The sequence below is a fragment of the Colletotrichum tamarilloi genome (assembly GCF_030869305.1).
Source record: "Colletotrichum tamarilloi strain Tom-12 chromosome Unknown Scaffold_57.1, whole genome shotgun sequence".
Lineage (NCBI taxonomy): Eukaryota > Fungi > Ascomycota > Sordariomycetes > Glomerellales > Glomerellaceae > Colletotrichum > Colletotrichum tamarilloi.
The window spans coordinates 41,157-62,334 of NW_026849439.1; the positions used below are offsets into that span (position 1 = coordinate 41,157).

Here is a 21,178-nt window from a genome sequence, read left to right on the forward strand (position 1 = left end):
CAGACAAAGCCAATTGGCGCCTCCTCTCAGTGGCTGGAAGGACCTGGTGTGGACGGTGCGGCATGGTCGGGGAAGGAGGCACTGGACCCAGACCAAAAAGAAAGTCGCACCGGACGGGAAGCTTCTTCCCCAAAATCATCGACCTATCGAACGATATACGCACGAGCACTACATCATTACCTTACATCCGCCCTCTCCTCTCCCCTCCCCTCCTCATCTCCTCCTCTTCGTCCTCCTCGTCACCATCTAACCCCCTCTTTAGCTGCGGCCACCTCCCTTTCTTCATTTCTCGCATTCCTTCGCCTTTCATACCATTTACGACTGCGGCGAAGACTGGGCGCAGATCAAATCCCGACCCTGACAAGAACCGACGACTTGGTGGCCGAGCTTCCGGACGAAGCTTCAAATTCTTCTGTTCCTTATCCCTCGAATCAACAATCAATCAATACGTGCATTGGATTGCCATCTCGAGGCTCTCAATGTCAACGCCTCTTGCATCCCGACGAACGTGAGCGCCTCCCACAACAAATACTCGACCCACGACGATTGAATTTCTTCAAGAACACATCGACCCGAATACGCTTCTCGTCAACATGGTCCTCTCTCACACTACGAACCATACCTACTCCCACCCCTTCCCGACCGTGACACTCGCCTACTTCCTCCGCTACTCTTCGCCCAAACTCAACCCGTTCTCCACCCATGTCCTCAGCACCGACACCATCGATAGTCGCCTCGACCCGGTGACGGGCCGGCTGCACACCACCCGCATCCACCTCAAGAAGTCTCGCATGCCTGCGCCCGTCTTCAAGCTTCTCCCTACATCCATCACCGGCGGCGGCTCCAGCGAGAAAGTGAGCTATGTTCTTGAGAACTCAGTCATTGACATGCGCGAGGGTTGGATGCGTACCGAGAGCAAGAACCTCAGCTTCATGAATGTGCTCTCCGTTGTGGAGAAGCAGGACTTCCGCCTTCCCACCGATGCGGCTGACGCGAACACCGACGTCACAACCACATATGTCTACAAGTCGCGTCTCGGCGAAAGGCTTCGCGGCGGCAAGAAGGACCAGATGCAATCTGCCGTCGAGCAGCCGGAGCAAAAGGAGGGTCGCTGGATGCCGGGCTGGATGAGCGGACTCGGCGCGCGCGGCGTTCAACGCAGTATTGAGAGCATCGCTTCGAGCAAGACACAGGATCAGATGGGCAAGAGCCGTGAGGGCATGCGCGTCGTCCTGGAGAGACTTAGGAAGAATGGCGTCGTGGGCGTGCTGGAGATGATGAGACGGGAACGCCAGTTGGCCTGATGGCCGTGCCCGGCTCGACGAATGCGCATCTCGGAACGTGACCTGGGCTGGAGGGGAGAGAACACCCATGTATACCATTCACCAAGGGTCATTGACGACATTGCCCGGTCCGCGGGTCACGTTCGGAGGTTGCTGTACCCCTATCACACCACTTGTTGTACATTATTCTATGACCATAGCGCGGCGTCTTTATGGCTTTTTTTTATGGCGGTTTTTTATGGCGGTCGGGAGGACACGGCAAATATGGAATGGACTGCGACGGATACGGAAAATTCTTGGACTCCTGTCATGCCGTCCCTGTATGACATCCCCTCTCTTGGATTTGTCACTTACGTAGTCAAAAATAACATGTAAAAACTTTGAAATATTTATAAGCTGGGCCAACCCGATCTGTGCAACTTTTTCTCAGCTTGACGGCCAGCATAAAAAGAATCTGCTCTGATGGCACGTAAGCCACCAGACTATTGAAACATTTTCGTTTGTGAATGGCTTATTCTATCAGTGCCAGCGGACACAGCCGTGAACAAGGTATTTAAGCTTGCGGCCCCGGATCTTGGCGATCTGCAAGACATGAGGTTGGGATGGTCGAATAGGAATGAGGTCAACAGCGACCAATGCAAATTTTCTTTTCTTTTAGCCTTTCCCATGACCCGAAATAGAAGCGTACAAAGAATTGGGTATTGTAATGTCGGTTGGTAGTGATTGGATCAGGTGCGGGTTGTTGAGTATCAGGGGAGACGGCAGACCATCTTGGGCAGTCAAAGTGCAACTGCTTTCCAAAAAGCACCGTCCGTTGTAGTCGATGACCGAGCGATATGATTCTAGCTTTCGTTAGCAGAGTTGTATGTTGGCTCACGGTCCTACATAATGCCATGGATAGCTTGTTTTTTCTGAGACCATTTGTCTGCGTATTCTGTTTTGTATTCACTTTGATGGGTATCACCGTTTATTCAGGCTCAGCAAGTCAATCATCTGACCAACATCGACCTTGCCTTGATCATGTCTTCTTTACAAGTTTACAGTATAGTACACTTCTATACAAAGAGTCGTGTCCAGCGTTCACTTTTGCGCCTTCTTCGCTTCAGCGTTGGCAGCCTCCTCGTCAGCCATCATGGCCTCGATATCCCCAGACACAAGCCAATCCCTGACCTCGTCCACAATCTTATCCAGCGACTCGCCCCCCGCAATCACGTCGGGCAGATTATGCACATCTATCCCCGCCCGGTGGTCCGTCACGCGGTCCTGGTTATAGTTGTACGTCCGGATCTTGTCCCCGCGCGTAATCTTGTGCTTGGACAGCACAGAGTTCCTCAATTGGGCGGCGGCCTCCTCGCGCGCCTCGCGCCGCTGCAGAGCCACCCGCGACCGGATCAGCTTCCACGCGTCGTCCCGGTTCCGCGACTGCGACCGCGAGTCCTGCATGCTGACGACGGTGCCCGTGGGGATATGCGTCATGCGGATCGCGGACTCGGTCTTGTTGACGTGTTGCCCGCCCGCGCCGCGCGCCCGCATCGTCTCGATCTTGACCTCGGACGGGTCGATGAAGAAGTCGCTCTCCGGGTTGTTGATGTCTTCCATGTCGCCGCCGTTGTCGCCCTGAAACGAAGGGAGGACCCAGACCGCCACGGCGCTCGTGTGCACGCGGCCCTTGCTTTCCGTCGCCGGGATCCGCTGGACGCGGTGCATGCCCGCCTCCCCGCGGAAGAGGTCGTACGCGCCCGGGTCCTGGACCTCGATGACGGCTTCCTGGAGGGGGCTCTCACCCGCCGCAGAGGAGGAGTCGCCCGCCGCGTCAGCCATGTCGTACTTTATAACGTTTGCACGCAAGCCCTTTCTTGCACAGTAGCCCTTGTACATCTTGAACAGCGTGTCGGCGAAGAAGCGGCCCTCAAGACCGCCGGGACCGGGACGGAGCTCTAGGAGGCAGGGCATGTGCGCGTAGGGATCCTTGGGCGTGAGCGAGGCGGAGAGCTTGCGCGAAAGGGAGCTGAGCTGGCCGTTTGTGGCTTGGAGTTCCTCGGCGGCCATTTCGCGGAGCTCTTTATCCTTGGAAAAGAGAAGGCCGTCGAGCTCGGCGATGGAGGACTGTGCCTTTTCCCATTCTCGGAGGGCGGTTACGACGCTCGAGAGCTCGCCTACGCGGCGGGCCGTTTTGGAGTCGTAGTCTGCTTCGAGGGCCGCGGCGAGGGCGTCATGTTCTTTTGCGATGTTGCGGGCTCGTTGGAGGAGGGCTGGTGGGAGGGTTGCTGTTGCGTCTGGGGTTTGACGACGTATTAGCTAGGGGATCGTAGAGGTTCAGAGTCGACGTGGATTGAGAGCTTACCGGAGCTAGCATGGCGGATGAATTGGGTCGCTCTGGGCTTCAGAAGCCCTCCCAGGCAGCGACGACACACCCATGGTGCTGCGAGCATACTCGGACAGCGAGGTGGACTGGTGAGAGAGAAATTGGGGGGGATTGGGTGACTTTTTGGAGGTGGTCGAAAAAAGTTTGGGACGTCCCAGAGCTTCGGTACAAAGTTCCGCGCCAGTGACATCAATTCACTTGCAGTCCAAAAAAAATAGTGCATTATGTAATACTCTGCATTTCATCTCATCAAACAACTCAACATGAATGTTTCTTCCCACCCAAGTTTTTGTCGGCTTTTCCCCTGTTATTCATCTTGATTCTTATTGAATCCCATCTCTACTGAGATTTTATCTTAGCTTTTATCATAGACTTCAGTCTCACCTCACACAGTTCACCGCCAGATAACCACTGCATACGCTCGTTTCTTAATATCATTAACTCGTATTATTCATACCGTCCTTTGACGTTTAGCACTTTGGCTTGTATCGTCCAAAGATGCAAGCCACTCACGCACACGGCCCTTGTCCTCTCCGCCCGAGGGCATAACATATTGATCCAAAGGTTTCTGAACCGTACGGGAGCCTGTCAAGACCCCTTCTCTCTCCAGGTATGCTCGCTTGGCCGCCAGCGGATAGACTAGGTACATCTCGGCCATGCCTGGCTCCATCAAACTTCGGCAAGCGATCTCCAGCCCATCAGGCACAAGTCTATTCTCAAAATTGAACCGTACGTCGGCTACAGCCTTCTTCATGATGAAGTCTCGAGGAGGGATCAAGAGCCCTTGGCTTTTCAGGTATGCCCGTTTCTTCGGCAGCGAGAATCTCATGTACACTTCGTCCATTCTCGTCTCGCTGAATTCCGTTGCAATGGTCTTCAGTCCAAAGGGTACCAGTTCGGGCCCAAAATTGACCCTCACGTCGGTCATGGCCAGCTGAATAGGGTCGCGCATTTCCTTTTCTATGCTCTTCATTATGCCCGTGCACTGATCGAGGATGCGGGTGACCCGGTCACATGTCACCTCCATCAACTCTTGCCGCTGCTTCGACTTGGTCCGCCGCGGTGTAAGCCGGACCGGATGGATTGCGACGGCGTCCAGTGCCGGGCCCATTGAGGCTATTGTCTTCGCCCTCTTTGTCGTGTGTTCACCGTCGGCGGCAGCAGAAGCAGCTGTCATGGCCTGTGTTCTCTTCACACCAGCGATGGACTTCTGCAATTCGGCTTGGCTGCGGTGGAACTTTTGGACGCCTCGCTCAATCGCCATGCGTCGAGATGCGGCGGGCGATGGTAGTGCTGGCCAGTCGCTCAGAAGTGGTACGCGACGGTTGCCGTCCTTGTCGTATTTGGTGTCGCTGTCTTCTTCTTGCGCATCGTCGGAGGACGAATCCTCCTCAGTGAAGTACTCGTCGGACGATGCATCCATCATCTGCCCCTCGAGTATGCCAGTCACCTTGATTGCCGCCGCGGCAGCTGCGCCTGCAATCGCCGTATAAATGACTGGTGTTTCTTCGCCTGAGTCTGTATCTGGATACATTGCTGTGGTATCTTAGCAATATATTCGCTTTATTCAAAGTAGGCAGATCGTGGCTAGTTTAAGTGCGAACTTAGCTTCCCCTGACAGAACTCTGCGTGAGTGAGGGCGAGTCGCGTGGACCTCGCAAAACATTCACCGCGTTATGGAGTTGCCCAATCATGAATACTGAATCGTATTATGTAAACGTCATCCAATCTATTGATCTGCTCGATGGTTCCCGTTCCGCAAGATTGAGTTTACAGAGTTCACATATATCCTTGCGACCGCACCACTATTTCAACGGCTTTCGATGGAGGCTGAATGAGTTTCAACTCAGCATTCCCCGAGTTCGTCGGGTTTCTTCAACACCAACAGTTCATGCTCATGACTCTGTGTTCATCACGCGCCATTAATGCTTTTCTCTCCCTCTTCCCAAAAGAGCTCTCGTATATCCGTATATCCAAGCCATGCTTATCCCTTCACTTTGCCTTGCCAACGTCCATGATCGAGGTTTCCCCAGAACTTCTAGTCCCAGGTATGCAACCTCACGAAAGACCATAAAGCCCCTACTTCGTGCCCAAGTCATTTCGGCACGAGCGGCATTATAGCGAAGGATCAAGCCCATGCAGCTTCAGTGCGGACTCAGGTTCATGACCGGATGGTATTACATATCCGTGCTAAGAATTTGTATGCCCACGCAACTCGGCTGAGCCACATCCTATCTCCGAGTCAAGCAAGCTTAGGACATAGTCGTAACCTACCGACAACCTTCCGGATATCCGCCTCGTATGGCTTGAAAGGTCTTTTCGTTTACCAAAACATTTTGTTTACTAAATCCAGTTTCGTTTCTGATTCCCGAACTCCGTCGTCGTTTGGACAAGCTAAGCTGCAAATACTCTGCCTGTCCTATCAATGTATTTCTAAGCCTCAGCATCAACTACCCTAATTCCCGAAGACCTTTTTCTACTCGTTTCCCGAACGTGGCTGGCGGAACGTCAAGCTAGCTTGAATGGCGGGCCTTTGCTCACTTAGACACCGGTCACGGCATGCATGATCCGACGTTTGTGGGGATGTTTGTTTCCTCAAATCATAGTTGTCGCCTCATTAGCCGACTGATGTCGTCTAAAGTCTCACTTCTGTCTTGAACACCTGACTCCGCTTAAGACATATCATATCCCAGTTTAGTATGAGCGTAAGCCTCCTCCATCGGGGCCAAGGGTGTTACAGTTTTGAGGACGATGAGACCAACATCTCCTCCTTGAAATTGTGACTATCATCCGAAATCATGGTTATAATGGTAGGTCTGTCTTTGTTTCTGGAAAGAATCTCAAGACAACATTATTATTTCTGAAGCTTGTGTTACTCATCAAACCCGACTGTTTGAACTATCATTGAATAAGCAGGGTCCCCGCAACATGGTCGATAATGAGTTCAGGAGATTGACCACATTGAGAGAATACTTGATTAACCAGTCTTCAATTCAGGGGTGTCGCATGGTCAGGAACTTCGCGCTCGCCTTTGCGGAGTTTTTTGAAGCCCGGATCGGCTCGAAGTCGGGCATTTTAAGCGGCTGAATCCTTCCCACAGACTAAGTTATAGCGTTGAGAATCAAACAGGTCTGCGAACCACTCATGTTCTTGAATAGCACCAGCACTCCCGTATATGCGGAACTGCCTGTGAGGATTATTTGGGCCAAGCTCTTCTCAGTAAGCGTCAGGCAGAAGCGACGCTAAAAGTGGCTTGACCAGAGTCAGGTGGATATTGTGCTGCTCGTATTCAATTCAGGGCTGAAAGCTCACCCTCCTATGACGCAGCCCTAGCGAGTGAAGATCATCCCTTCAACTGGGGATTTAAGAACTCAGCTAAGTCGCCCCTAAGTAAGTCCCAGAAGCAGTCTATAAGCCTCATTCAGCCCTACAATTCCGCATTCGTTCCTCACAAGATTCAACGGTTTCTAGTTCCGAGGCTGTACTTTCGCTAAACATCACAATGAAGTGCTCTACCATCATCGCCGCCTCCTCCTTGGCCCTCGTGTCAGCAGGAAATTGCAGCCTCCCCCAAATCAACCTGGGTCACTTCTCCTTCCCTCATACCAACATGTTCGTCGCCTGGTCGCCCTACACACCGACCACGATCCAAGAGCTCGACGACGTTTGCGTCAAGGCGGGCGCCATCAAGGGTACTGCTACGTGGACCGCCGTCCGCACCGCGAGCACTTACACGTCGGGACCCATCTGCGGAAACCCCTTCAACATCACGAGCGATGAGACGGGCGTCACGTACCGCAACCTCGAATTAGCTTGCAGCGACGACAACAGCGAAGGACTGGCGACGCAGGTCACTGCTATTGTGGACTCGACGTCCCAGACTACTGTTCAGACATGCACGCCTGTGCTGGTGGATGGTCAGCCGTTCCGCTTGGGCGATGGTTGCTCCAACTATCGCGGCAGCTCTCTGTCTTTCGACTTTGCTTGTTCTTCATAAAGCTGAAGACAGTGGCTTTTGGGTCAGCTGCTGAGTTTCAGGTATAACTATGCGCATTATTGGGACAATCATGAAAAGTTAGAAAAGTTGGGCTCAGCCTGTTAGACACAAGCCCCAGCTTGGCATGAGGTTTCCACTTTCTCGTACCAACATAGACCTCGAACCATAAAAGCCAATCAAGCCTATATCAGAGTCAAATCACTAAAGTTTTAATTTTCTGATAATTTGTCTGCATGTGATACGCAAGGTTATAGACATAGGGTGCCAACTTGGAGCTCAACTCATTGTCAATGAATATCACACAAGCACAGTACCTTAGGTATTCGAGATACGCCAGCCAACGTTTGCCACTTCTCTCGAGTTCCTATAAGGCAGCTAATAAACATCTAATTCATTTCTCATGCGGCACAGTAAGGGGTCTAAACCACTTGTCTGAGCCAATTTCTGGGCATGCTCGATATACACTTGGTGACTGAGAACGGCCACTAATCATCGTTGGACAACCATGTGGAGTCCCTAACAGGTCTGCCCTGTTACGTTAGTTCAGTGCCAAGTGGCAGAGCTTATACGCCTTAGGGCGGCTCTCCGCGTTTAGTTAATCAAGCTAAAGCTTATTGGCACTGAAACCCTCCAAATCGCAACGCCCTTCCACTGACATCCGTCCCACACATTGACTTGGCCTCCACATTTTGCCGGTCTTAACCTGCCTCTTCGGCGTGACCAGTCGTGATACCAGCTCAATTCGTCATAACTTGGCGGAGCTTGCAGCTTGATTAAGAAAGTATTGGATCAACCGAGTTTAAAGCTGTGGGCGATAGGACTAGTGTTCATCATCTGTCCCTGCTTGGCGACCCCCACCGTCACGAGCTTCGATCGAAAGGCGTGACAAGATATCTAGAAACCAGCACTGTTGCATGAGTCAAATCAAGTCGATAATCTCAACTTATATAAACCACATCTAGGGGTTCAACCATACTTATCCGCCCCCGGCTGGTGACCATCCTTCATCAAACAATCTCTTGTTTACTCCGGCTTTCCGCAAGATCCTCGCAAGTCCCCCCCACCCCCGCCTAGACACTCACAATGGGTTACGTCCTCTACATCGCCAACAAGCGCTACTCCAGCTGGTCCATGAGACCCTGGGTCCTCCTCAAAGCCCTCAACGTCCCCTTCGAAGAGCGCCTTCAGACTTTCGTCGCCGGTCTTCGCCAACCCGCGTTCCTGAGCTTCTCTCCCTCAGGCAAAGTCCCCACCCTCCAGGACGGCAACACCACCGTCTGGGACTCCCTCGCCATTGTGGAATACATCGCCGAAGACCACCCGGCCGCCTGGCCGCAAGACAAAGTCGCCCGCGCCTTCGCCCGCAGCGCCGCCGCGGAGATGCACACCGGCTTCGAGGCCATCCGCGACCAGTGCTCCATGAACGTGGCGCTGCGCATCGACCTCGGCGGGCCGCCCGACGCGGCGTTGCAGCGCGACCTTGACCGGCTCGAGGAACTCTGGGTCGAGGGTTTGACGCGCTTTGGCGGGCCGTACCTCGCGGGTGCGGAATTCAGCGCCGCGGACGCCTTCTTTGCGCCTGTTGCGACGAGGATCCAGACTTTTGGGTTGAAGGTTTCGGAGCCTGCGATGAAGTATGTGGAGACGCTGTTGGAGCATCCTGCTGTTAATCAGTGGGTTGTGGAGGGTATTGCGGAGACCGCGAGGGAGCCGTACCATGAGAAGGACGTGCTGAGAGGCCGGAAGGTCTTGAAGGACTTGACTCAGACTCAATGATTTACATACTGGAATTGGCGATGATGGTTAGGGTTTCTTGTTACATGGCGCAAGGTGGCTATTCGGGTACATGATGCTAGGCCTGTCTCGACTGCTCTAGGCTCTCTCGGGATGTCGATGGGAGATCCATCTAACGAAGACTTGCTTGCAAATAGAGATTTCACTTAAAGTTGCTTCTTCTTTGAACTGACTGTGAACGAGTTTGAGGCGGCGAGAGACTCCATGTCACCTGCTAACTTGACTCTCTAAGTGTACAAGTCTAACCCCTTCGCGGACCAGGCGTACCTGTTCCTTCGAGCATCACAGACGTTTGGAGCTTTGAAACTATTATGCAGTTGAGAGACTCCTGAATTGATTGCACACTACCTGATATGTTTCAAGACTGGCCTACAACCCGGCGTCTTGAGATTGAGCAGCTAGACTGTAAGTCTGTGAAGATAAATATATACAAAGAAGTTGTAGGCCTTTAGACCTCTCGGCAGCCATTTGATCTTCGTACACCTAGGTACATCGAATTTTCCATAACATCAAGTCTTAGTTGGGGTTGCAGTAGAAGCAGCCCATGTTATTGTCAATTCCGCTGGCCAGGTTGCCGCCGGGGTATCTGAAAATTTGGTGAGAACCCTTGGTGGCGTCACAACCGCTGCCAGCTCTATGAGGTCGTCAGTTTCTCACACTCAAAACACATCAAACACGGAAGACTAAGAAAGGGTTCCCGTACTGGTAGAAATCGCACCAGCCGCCGTTGTCAGGGCCTACAGAGCTAATACGGGAGACCCAGTAGGAGTCAGGGTAGATGCCGACGCTGATGGGGTAGCAGCCGTAGTAGCAGGAGCCACTGAAGTTCTGCCCGTCACACATGTAGACGCCCTCGCAGATGCGCTTGTTGAGACTGCGGGCGGCGTTGGAACCGTCGGACTTGAGCTTGGCGACCTCAGTCTTCAGCTCCTCGTACGGAAGGGGACCGGCGAGGACGTAGGAGTTGGCATCCTCGGGTACGGGGCTAGGGGCGGCAGCCACGAGGGTGGCCGAGACGAGAGCAAGGAGAGAGGAGACGCGCATGTTGGCGGTTGTGATGGTTTTTTTTTTTTGAGAATGGTGGAGAGGTAGGACTTGTTGAGATGGTTTGTCTTGTGTGAGGAGTGGTGAGAAGGGTTGAGGTTGACGGGAAGGCACCAGACTTTATATACCCGAAATTAGAGATGACTTCCTGAGGAGAGCCACCCGAGATACTGTTAGCAAGGCAAAGGACGGTGTTCAGCTGTCCAATGCATGGGTTCCTCGGCTCATCTCCAGCTATCACTCATGACAAAGACCATGCTTCAGCTCGGGGTGGATATCACAACAGGAGACTAGGTGGGCTTACAAGGCGTCGACCATCAACTCAGCTCCGAAGCATCCACGAAGGATTTTGCGAAGCCACCATGTTTGATGGATATTATTTTAACGGACGGCGGGGGTTCTCAAAGAACCTAGTCTAGCTTGAGGGTATTGCAACATCGCGCGTGCCCCGTTGTGCTTCTAATCGGAAAAGTCGGAAGAGCTCTTACATGATTGGAACTGGCATCAACTCAGAAACGATAGAAGAGACTAGACTTCACAGGGTTCCGCCGCATCCATCGCCTCATAGGGATGAAGCTCACCAGGATGTCTTTGGAAGATGCCTAGACTTCATGGGCTCTTCCTGATGAAGAGTCTCAGAGCATAAGCTTATAGGCTCTAGATTGGAGCGGGGGCGTTATTGATAGGCTCGAACACCGAATCTCAAGGGTAATGCCGGGAGACGGCGGACGGTGAATGGCCCATGATCCACACGTACGAAAGGTTGAAGACTCTTGTATGGACCGGCAGAAATAGATCCATGATGTAGTAAGGTTGGAATTGACGTAAATATGGCATGGGAGCATTGTAGGCTAGGAGTAGAAGAGAAGGTCCAGATGAAGGACAGATGAACTAGAGACTAGGCAGCGAGAATTCGTTCAGCCTAAGCAGCGGTTCTACCGTTACATTCAACGAACCTGGCTAAAACTACGTAGCGTAAGAGGTGTCAGCGGGGACTTGTGCCGTTGACGGCAGTCCTTCAGCGTTGAGAAGTCTGCACTTGCAGTCGTTATTCTGATATCCATTGGTACAACATGGTGGGCGAGCGAATAGTATCACTACCCACCGCAGGTGGCAGAGGCGGGTTAGCGGGAGCTGCCTATCCGCAGTAACCATGTCGAAACATGCCACGGAGATCATGTCCGTCGATTGTAGTCTTCACGCTAGTGAAAATTCAAACCCCACACTTTAAAGGCTTAACTTAGGATACCAGGGTCATTCAAGATACGGGTTGGGAGAACGAACAGCTTGAAGTTGTTGTTCTGAGCAACAAGATGGCACGGAAGGATGGCTCTTTGCAAGTCGGCAACGGTTGGCATGGCTTAGCCCAAGACGACGCAGAGCTCTCATGATTCAAAGTCCTTCGTCAAGCACAATACACTCGCCAAACGTTGATATCGTAAGATGAAGAAGTTGGAGATACGAGCGCTGTATGAGGCATGGTGGTTGTGCAGGTGAGACCCTTGGCTTCGCGTAGCCTGAAGGATTCGAATCCCGACGTTCGCAGCTGCGGTAAGCGACGTGAACTTATCAAGGGGGACCCTGAGCCAAGAGGAGATTACCATTGCGGCGGGTCTAGCTTGGCCAGCTTGGCTGTGCAACGGCCATTGACGAAGGTGATAGGTATAATGCACTGGCAGTCTGTCCGGGAATCGATTCTCGAACCTATCGAAAAGATCGAGGTGTTAAGAGCTGAAGAATGAGATAATTCGCGGGAGAAAGGCCAGCCAATCTCAATGAATTGCGAGGTATCCTATACGGACGAGGCATTGTTTAGGAAAACTGCCATCTCGTCATATGTGCGTGAACGTGCACTTGCATTTGTTGTGAGGAGCGTCAAATGCCTGCGACTTTTCAACTTCGGGATCTGGAATGGCACTTTTTTCGCGCGCAGCGGCACAGCCTGCATGATCGCGGGCTTCTGTAGCTTCAAGAACGGTTAACCTGGCGATACTTTCAACAACCAATAATCGCACCAGCCCTGATGGTCTAGCGGTATGATTCTCCCTTAGGGTCTTCATGACACGATTGGGAGAGGTCCCAGGTTCGAATCCTGGTTAGGGCCCCATTCTTTTGTTTTGGCCGATAAAAACCATCGGATAGGTTAGATAGACTCACACCTGTTCGCTGGCGTATTTTTGGCACGGATATGACCATTTTGTTGACTGGGTGGTGACCGGATGGACCAGCCTGCTGACCTCATCTTGTGTTAGTGGTGTTGGGGTTTTTTTGGGCTGTGCTTGTAAGGAATGGGAGCATAGCAAGGAGGATCAAAGATATCAGCTCTACCTGCTGGGCGATCGATTGTGAAAATGTGATTGAACGAAAGTAAGATCAAGATAGGGAAGACATGTTAATGGCTCAATATTGCCTCCAGTTCAAGCTCCAAGTTCAAACATGAGAGTCCGGACTTAGAGTTCCTTAGGCTCTGATGGCCAGAGGTGTAAAGGATATGCTTCGGAGGCCTACTGGAGGCCTACCATCAACTGCCAGAGATTGAACTCTAAGTAAACGTTCGAAGATAATTCTCGCTTTCTTGCTGGAGAGAGATACAATAAATCATCAATTGCCTCTTCAATATGTTTCAAACATGTCAAGAAGAAGCAACCGAGATAGTTGTAAATCGTTCTTGATAACCCAAACCTACACGCAGTCCGACGATCATTCTTGCAATGACAACAATCAAGATAGGACTAGGAAGAGATACAATTTCAGCTCCCAAATTCAGCGACATGTTTCGCCTTGCGGAGAAAGGAGGCAGGCACCTCGACCACCGCCACGTAAATCTCATGACGGCCGAATCCCGGACCAAGAAGATCACCAACTACATCCGCCGCAGCGTCAAAGTCTTTGTGCGTCTGCGCGATACTGTTACTGAGCTCTTGAAAGAAGCCTTGGGCCTAGCGATCAAAGCGGGAAGGATAATGCTCGAATTCGACAAGGAGCACCCGTACCTCGTCGCTCTAGTTGTCGGCGGAGTGGTGCTGGCCGTTGTCTCCCCTTAGGTGATGCGAGCCCTCGGTTTTGGACAACTTGGACCTGTCGCTGGTGAGGTTTTCAGCAGATGACTCCTCCGTCTTCTCTACCTTACGGTAAATCCTGACGCAGTTCCCGCTCAAGGTTCTTCCGCGGCAAGGTGGCAGGCGCCAATAGGCGCGGCCGTTGCGACGGGCTCTCTGTTTTCTATCTTGCAGTGGCTTGGAATGACTTGGATTTGAATCATAGGAAGGCTCTTTGGCTACAATTTGAGGCTTTCATGACCCGCCTAGTCGCATTCGAGGGCCATAGCAAGCATGAGATAATACGAGTTGAAGAAATCTATGTTTTCTCTTTCTCTAACTCTAGAAGTGCTGCCCACTTGATTCATGAGAAGCTTGACCTCTATCAGGTGTCTCCAGTGCGCTAGTTGATTAATCGTGTTGCATTCTATCCGTATCATCCTCTCTTATTTATTGATCAAATACGTTTGTGATCGAATCGTAGTGGTTCGCATGTGCCGCCTCGTATATTAGTGGGAGCAAAGCATCGCGAATCGGGTTCAACCTGCCCATTTAGCTCCGGCTACATCATCAGTTGAAGGATAATTGAATTGATGCAACAGAGAGATGGAAAGGAGCTGCTCTCTCGATTACTGGTAGCTTTCTGATCCAAGATTGTTTGGAGCACGAGCTGTTGGTTCATGTGTTTTTGGGCCCAACAATTGCACAGGTGAGTTGCATTGAACCAACGGGCGGCATATGAACGAATGAGCAGGGCGGACTCCATGTGGGAGGCCAACCATGAGGAGGCGCGGTGAGCTCGAGTTGAGCCCTTGTCTCATCCCGTTCATTCGTTAGTGAAATTGCAATAACAGCGGCAAGGCTGTCTCTCTCGATCATCTCGCGACCTTTAAGGGAGGAGAATCGTATCTTTCTTTCTCTCACACAGCGATCTTTTTGGCTCTGTATCCGCAAACTTCGCATTCTTGAAACGATTGCATTCACAAAAGACACCAAGATGGAGCACGACAAGAAGGACAACTGCAACCTCCTCGCCCACTGCCTCCCGCAGTTCCATGCGGACCCGAAGCCAATCACGCCCGAAAAGCAGACGAGCATCATCAAAGACCAACGCATTCAGTCTGCCCAGGACGCCGCTTCCGAGTTCATCGATATCCTCCGCACCGCCGAAAAGGGAGGCAAAGACCTCGAGCGCCGTCTCAGAAACATCGTCACGGTCAACTCCTGGACCGAAGAGCTCGCCAAGTACATCCTCTCCGGCGTCGAAGGCCTCGTCCGCCACCGCGACACCATCGGCCAAGTCCTGCGGGAGACTGTGGACAAGTCGACCGAAGCTGCTGACAGCGTGTTTGAATTTGCCAAGGGGCATCCCGTCTTTGTTACCATCATCGCCATTGGCGTGTTAGTTATCGTTGCCCCTTGGGTTATTGAGGCCCTTGGCTTTGGCGAATTTGGACCTATTGCCGGTAAGTCTTGTAATCTCATGCCATCGTTTCGTTTTCATCGGTCAAATTCTTACCAATATCAATCTAGATACCTTTGCCTCCTGGTGGCAGGCGCGATATGCCGGATTCGTTCCCAAGGGGTCTCTCTTCTCCTTCCTCCAGCGGCTGGGAATGACTTGGAAATGACTCCTGGGGTTACTTGGGAAGGGATTTCGATTGCGGGCCAAGCTTTAACGCTTGAGGCCAGGCATATTAATGACTGTGGAAAGGACAAGGTATGGCGACATGTCGCTGAGGCGTGTAGTTCAGGGCCAAGTTTTCTGCAAGTCTGTTAGGCCAACGGCTAGTATCCCAATTGAATCCTATTGCCTCGCAGATCATTTTCACTGCACTACTTGTGCTCGTTCATAGCCAAGCGTTTGTCAGAGCGAGTAGCTCGCGGTCCTGAAGTATATGCAAAGTATTGTATCATTGTCAAATTTTCCCTGACCCTCAAAACGCCCGAAAAGTCGACCCACGGGGAATCATAAGACACAGAGAGCAAAGCTTATCTATTACAAAGCCCCCCCTTCTTATGCCTCCTCCGTCGAAATGCCCGTAAACGCCTCCTTTTCACCATCTGCGCCCGCCTCATTATCCGTCACGGGCTCCGTCGTCTTCCACACATCGTTCCTCAACGCCTTGTCCTCCTCATCCTCGACCTCGCCAAACTTGGTGACGCTGAACTCGGGCATGGCACGCCGTTCCTTGGAGAGGATGCCGCCGCTCTTACCGGCTCTGCGTCTGCGCTCCTGCTCTGCGTCGCGCTGGATCGCCGCCTTCTCGCCCGCGGCGTCGAGCATCGTGCCCTCCAGGCTGAGGTACCCGTGGTCGCCGCTGACGCCGACATCAAACGCTTTGATGCGGAAGCGCACGCGGCCCTTGACCTTGTCCCCGGCGCCGTCGACCCAGAAGCCTGTGGTGTGGATCTGGCGCACGGCACCATGCTCGTCCTCGGCGGCGGCCTCGGTGTTCTCGACGTCAAAGGGGTCGGCCACGTAGGAGGCGGCCTCGGCTGAGCCGGCGTGCACCCAGCGCCATTCGGGGGGGAGACGGCTGGACTCGATGCTGGCGTTGAACTTGCCCCAGCAGACGACGCCGACGTGGCCCTCGTTCTCAAGGTTGATGCTGCCTTCCATCCAGGCGCCGCGGCGAGGGACAAAGAGGTCGACGTCGACGGTCACGTAGCCGAAGCCGACGGCGTACTCGTCGACGGAGGTAAGGTCGCAGTGCTCCGAGTCGCTCTTGGCGGCGTAGCGGCGGCCGGGCTGCTCCGAGACGGCGACGTTGCGGAAGGAGAGGAGGACGCCCTTGAGGTCCGGGACGTAGCGGTTCACGAGGGGCTCGAGGTGCTGCGTCGCGGCGGCGGTGCAGGGTGTGTCCCAGCCTATGGGGTAGATAGGGAGGTATAGCGAGACGGTCTGGGTGTAGAAGGGGAACTGGGGCTTGGAGGGCGCGTCGGGGGGTTGGTGGACTCGGCCTGTTGATTTCGTCTTTGCGGGGGAGTCGACGTCCATGGCATCGGCGTCTGCGTCGGCGACGGTTTCGGGGGACGCTGCTTGCTTGCTCTTCTTTTCCTTGTTTTCGCTCGCTGGCGGCTCTGCGGCATCTTCGACTGCTTGCGCTGACTCCTTCTGTTCTGACTTGCGCTTCTTCTTTTTGTCCTTCTTCTCTTTGCGCTCGGCATCCGAACCGTCTTGTTCGGCGGACTCGCCTACTGACTTTCTGTGCTTGTCCTTCTTGGACTTCTTCTTTGCGGATGATGGCTCGCCATTGGTATTGCTCGTCGCGGCGGCGTCCATTGAGAGGTCCTGTGAAGCCTGAGGAGATTCTTCTTCTTCGTCGGTGGCGTCGTTCTTGGCTACACCGAGGCTCTTTGTGCGCTTGTGCTTGCGCTCTTCGACGGCATCGTCGCCCTCCTCGCGCAGGCGCTTCTTCTCCTTCTTATCCTTTTTGCTCCTCTTGTCGGACTTGTGCCCATTGGTCGCTGGTGAGTCGGTAGACGCCATATTTGCGGTTTGGAGGGTTGCTCGGCGTTTCGTGGTTGGGGTGTTGTCGTCGTCGAATCTCGCCCGGCGGGTCGCGAGGTAGCTGCGATCCCGACTGTCGAACCAAAAAAAAAAAGGTTGAACTTCAAAAAAATTTCTAGGGAAACTTCAACGATCGGTGGTGGGGTTGCCCGTCTCCCGCGTGTGGGCCCGTTGTCCTCTCAGAAAACACCGTGCCGACAGGGATACCTAACATGGTGGGGCCTTGAGGAGTACGTACCCGGTCCGGTCGGAGTCGGGAATCTCGCTGGGCTTCAATGGCGTGCCTCATCCGAACATTTCGCTTCCAGTTGAATCCGGGATCACCAGAGACAAAGTTTCATTCTACCGGAGTTCGGAGACACAAGATGGTTGCTTGTGGTGGAGAACACCGGTTCCAAAGACCGCTTACATTCGGCTTCTTCACAGCCTGTTGTCTCTTTGAGGGAGTGTGAATGGGCGAGATGAACGGCGTGGGGCTCGACGGTTCTCGCATCCGTTCCCCTCATTGCTTCCCCCAATGCCCCTCCATCTCATAAGCGCACCTTGAGATGGCGTCAGACTCGAGGGGTCGAAGCACAGCTTGCATGTGTCTAGTAGTTTCAGTGGGGTGAACCATTGAGCCGTTATCGCTCTGTGTTTTGTAATACACTTGAAGCTATAAGAACCAGACATCCGGCCACAGGCACTCACTTCCAGGACTTGGAGACCCTTTACAACAACCAGATATCTTCTACGCTAATAAATCGTATTCGTTCGTAACACGACATAATGGCTACCTTCAAAGCATCCAAGATCTTGGTGTTCGGTGCGACTGGCCAGATTGGTGTTTTCATCACAGCGGCATTGCTAGATGCCAGCCCCTCTTTTGACCAAATCACCATCTTCACATCGCCGACCACAGTGGAGAGGAAAGCAGACTTGCTCGATGGCTGGAAGAAGAAGGGACTGAAGATCATCGCCGGCGATGTCGACGACACGGAGCAAATCAAGGCGGCTTACAAGGATGCCGATACCGTTATATCTGCGCTGGGTAGAAATGTGATTGAGAAGCAAATCGATCTCATTAAATTGGCCGAGGAGACCGACTCTGTCAAATGGTTCTTCCCCTCCGAGTACGGAACGGATATCGAATACGGTCCCAAGAGCCCCAATGAGAAGCCTCACCAGGCCAAGCTCAAGGTGCGCAAGTATATACGCGAGAGTGTTCAGAGACTCAAGTACACGTACCTGGTAACGGGCCCTTACGTCGACATGTTTTTGACTTTGCCGTCGATTGCGCAAGAGGCTGGCGGGTTTGACACAGCTGCCCGTAAGGCAGTCTTGATTGAAGACGGCGAAGGGAAGACTGGTCTTATCACCATGAAAGAGTACGTTTCCAATTCCACACGCTTACCTGTGTCCCCCAGTACTGACTTGAGTGTTCAAAGCGTTGGTACAACATTGGTGGCATCGCTTCGTCACCCCGAGGCATCCTTCAACCAAGCTCTCAAAGTTCAGTCCTTCGTGGCGACCGGCAAGGAAATTGTGGCCGAGTACGAGAAGCAGACTGGAGAGAAGTGGGAAATCGTCTATTCGTCGCTGGAGACCTTGAAGAAAGCTGAGGAGAAGGCGTGGGCTGAGGGCATCCCTTACGCCACCATCTTTACCTTGCGACGCATCTGGGCTGAGGGCGGCACTTTGTACGACAAGACTGACAATGAGAGGATCGGGCTTGGACCAAACGACGTTGAGAGCTTAGAGATCGCTGTCAAGAGATCACTGGGTAAGATTCAATAAATTTCGAGCGTGGAACAGACTACGATTAATTTTAAACTCTTTTATCCAACAGTTTCTAAATCCAAATTGTGAAGGTTAAGAAAAGATTGATTCCCGGTAGGCTTATGTTTACCAGATCATGTATCATGCTGGACAAACTGAATGTTACTTCTTAAAGATCCATTAGTAAAATCGATTCATTGGAAGAGATCGATCAAAAACCATCTCATGATTTCAACATTGGCATTGAATGCTTCATAAGATATGGACTCATCAGCCTGGAGCCATAGCTTTATGCGATGAATGATCAGGTACCTGAGAGTGCAGCGAATAACGGCGCTAGGAAATGTACCTTAGTTACTGAACCGGATCCCGGCCCGCTCGCGGATCCTGGAACAGCGCGGCGTGCCAGGGACTGTGGCTGCTAGCGGCGCTGAAATGCGTAACAGCGACGTGTGGCAGCTGTGGCAGCTGTGGCATGTGGGCAGCTTCCCCATGACCACCGGCGACTTCCCCAGCTTTCCCAACTTCGCTTTGTCGTCCCGATTGCACCCCTCTCGAACGAGGCAGGTTCCTTGTTCTCAACTGATTCAACTTGCCCCAAACACAAACCACCGTCTTCACACAATCCCGAGCTCACTTTAGACGACACACACAACCTCGCAGCATCCAGCGTCGTTCGCCAACATGGCTCCTTCGGGTCTTCGACAGTGCATGCACGATGTCAGCCTATACTTGCTTGTCTTAATTTCTGTCTCGACTTTGGGCCCCCTGCAGTTCGGCTTCCACCTTGTATGTCATTGCATCATTCCGCTCCAACGTCGTTTTGCTTAACCACGAAACGTGACTTGCTGACCCGCTGTGTCTCTCTTCCAGGCCGAGCTCAACGCCCCTCAAGATGTCCTTACCTGTCGAAAGAAGTCAATTGCGGCCAAGGGAGTGAAGCTTACATGGGTGCACTCGAAGGCGCCGGACCCCGAGCCCTGGCTCCCCGAGTGTATTCCCATGTCCGACGCCGTCTTCGCGACCGTCTCCTCCATCTTCACTGTCGGTGGCCTGCTCGGTGCTCTTTGTGCCGGCCCCTTGTCTTCGAAGCGCGGCCGACGTCCTGCTATGCGAGTCACGTCCATTTTATACATTATCGGTGCCATCATCGAAACCCTCGCTGGAGGTGCTGCTGCTCTTGCAATCGGCCGATTCTTCACGGGTATGGCGGCTGGCGCGTCTACTGTCATTGTTCCGCTGTACATCAGTGAAATCGCGCCGCCAAAGGAGCGTGGTCTGTTTGGTGCCATGACTCAGGTCTCCATCAACGTGGGCATTCTTGCCGTCCAAACTCTGGGCTTCTTCCTGAGCTACGGGAAGGCTTGGCGCTGGATCTTGGCTGCCGGCGTCTTCATTGCGTTGGCGCAGGCTTCCGGCCTCATGTTGATTCCTGAGAGCCCGGCGTGGCTGGCTGCCAACGGCGATGTCCCGAAGGCTCGCCGTACTCTGCAGCGTATCCGTGGCAAGGACTTCGACATCAGAGAGGAAGTCGAGAGCTGGGATGGGGAAGTGAACGCTGAGCAAGAGGGTCTCTTGGCCCAGAGCGACGACGTGCCGCCAGTGTCTCCTGGCCTGCCCAAGCACACCTCGCCTGTCCATCTTGGATTCTTCGACGTGATCAAAGACCCGCTTCACCGACCTGCTATCGCCGCTATTATCGGCATCATGTTTGCCCAGCAGCTGTGTGGCATCAACTCTGTCATCATGTACTCGGTATCTCTCCTGAACGACTTGTTGCCCGTCAGCTCCGCGCTACTGACGATTTTGATTTCTGTCATCAATCTCATTACGACTGCGGCTTGCTCTCCGCTGCCGGACAAGCTCGGAAGAAAGACCTGCATCCTGATCTCCATCATTGGACAGGGAATCAGCTCGCTGGTTCTTGCTCTTTCTATCCAGTTTGGGGTCAAGATCCTGTCAGCCGTGTCAGTCGTGTCATTTGTAGCATTTTTCGCCGTTGGCCTTGGTCCGGTTCCTTTCATCCTCGCGTCCGAAATGGTTGGACAAGAGGCCGTTGGCGCCGTCCAGTCTTGGTCCCTGGGATCCAACTACGTCGCGACCTTCTTGGTTGCTCAGTTCTTTCCGATCGTCAATAATGCCTTCAACAATTGGCTCGGAGGAGCTGGCTGGGTGTACTTCCTCTTCGCCGGCTTCGCTGCACTTTTTGCCCTGTTTGTTTCGGTCAAGGTGCCCGAAACCAAGGGCAAGAAGGACGCAGACGAAGTTTGGGGACGCACTAGACGGCTCGACTAAGACATCGTCTTGCTTCTTGTAGTGTTGCATGGGATTGAATAGAACGGTAAAAGGTATGGCGTTGGAAATGGGTGTCAATAGCATGGGTAT

The 21,178-nt window shown here is 53.0% G+C and overlaps 9 protein-coding genes across 9 annotated transcripts; 6 read left to right on the forward strand and 3 right to left on the reverse strand.

The window, feature by feature from the left end:
- Window positions 1-593: 593 nt before the first annotated feature.
- CTAM01_11057 (PRELI-like family protein) lies at window positions 594-1,304 on the forward strand (the record flags this gene model as incomplete). Its single annotated transcript, XM_060527069.1, has 1 exon — window positions 594-1,304. One exon carries the CDS (start codon window positions 594-596, stop codon window positions 1,302-1,304), a length of 711 nt encoding a protein of 236 aa, XP_060378239.1.
- A 1,059-nt stretch (window positions 1,305-2,363) lies between these two features.
- On the reverse strand, window positions 2,364-5,182 carry CTAM01_11058 (RF-1 domain-containing protein; the record flags this gene model as incomplete). The annotated part of the gene is made up of 2 exons (XM_060527070.1): window positions 2,364-3,559; window positions 4,162-5,182. 2 exons carry the CDS (start codon window positions 5,180-5,182, stop codon window positions 2,364-2,366), a joined length of 2,217 nt encoding a protein of 738 aa, XP_060378240.1.
- Window positions 5,183-7,150: 1,968 nt separating this feature from the next.
- Window positions 7,151-7,645, forward strand: CTAM01_11059 (uncharacterized protein; the record flags this gene model as incomplete). Its single annotated transcript, XM_060527071.1, has 1 exon — window positions 7,151-7,645. The coding sequence occupies one exon, from the start codon at window positions 7,151-7,153 to the stop codon at window positions 7,643-7,645; it is 495 nt and encodes a 164-aa protein (XP_060378241.1).
- Window positions 7,646-8,728: 1,083 nt separating this feature from the next.
- CTAM01_11060 (glutathione S-transferase domain-containing protein) lies at window positions 8,729-9,421 on the forward strand (the record flags this gene model as incomplete). The annotated part of the gene is made up of 1 exon (XM_060527072.1): window positions 8,729-9,421. The coding sequence occupies one exon, from the start codon at window positions 8,729-8,731 to the stop codon at window positions 9,419-9,421; it is 693 nt and encodes a 230-aa protein (XP_060378242.1).
- Window positions 9,422-9,955: 534 nt separating this feature from the next.
- Window positions 9,956-10,483, reverse strand: CTAM01_11061 (uncharacterized protein; the record flags this gene model as incomplete). The annotated part of the gene is made up of 2 exons (XM_060527073.1): window positions 9,956-10,073; window positions 10,143-10,483. 2 exons carry the CDS (start codon window positions 10,481-10,483, stop codon window positions 9,956-9,958), a joined length of 459 nt encoding a protein of 152 aa, XP_060378243.1.
- Window positions 10,484-13,194: 2,711 nt separating this feature from the next.
- Window positions 13,195-13,527, forward strand: CTAM01_11062 (uncharacterized protein; the record flags this gene model as incomplete). Its single annotated transcript, XM_060527074.1, has 1 exon — window positions 13,195-13,527. The coding sequence occupies one exon, from the start codon at window positions 13,195-13,197 to the stop codon at window positions 13,525-13,527; it is 333 nt and encodes a 110-aa protein (XP_060378244.1).
- Window positions 13,528-14,518: 991 nt separating this feature from the next.
- On the forward strand, window positions 14,519-15,152 carry CTAM01_11063 (uncharacterized protein; the record flags this gene model as incomplete). Its single annotated transcript, XM_060527075.1, has 2 exons — window positions 14,519-14,987; window positions 15,055-15,152. The coding sequence occupies 2 exons, from the start codon at window positions 14,519-14,521 to the stop codon at window positions 15,150-15,152; spliced, it is 567 nt and encodes a 188-aa protein (XP_060378245.1).
- Window positions 15,153-15,538: 386 nt separating this feature from the next.
- CTAM01_11064 (RNA polymerase Rpb7-like domain-containing protein) lies at window positions 15,539-17,014 on the reverse strand (the record flags this gene model as incomplete). Its single annotated transcript, XM_060527076.1, has 1 exon — window positions 15,539-17,014. One exon carries the CDS (start codon window positions 17,012-17,014, stop codon window positions 15,539-15,541), a length of 1,476 nt encoding a protein of 491 aa, XP_060378246.1.
- A 789-nt stretch (window positions 17,015-17,803) lies between these two features.
- On the forward strand, window positions 17,804-21,088 carry CTAM01_11065 (uncharacterized protein; the record flags this gene model as incomplete). Its single annotated transcript, XM_060527077.1, has 6 exons — window positions 17,804-18,402; window positions 18,463-18,797; window positions 18,969-18,976; window positions 19,148-19,360; window positions 19,457-19,582; window positions 19,667-21,088. The coding sequence occupies 6 exons, from the start codon at window positions 17,804-17,806 to the stop codon at window positions 21,086-21,088; spliced, it is 2,703 nt and encodes a 900-aa protein (XP_060378247.1).
- Between the last annotated feature and the right edge of the window lie 90 nt (window positions 21,089-21,178).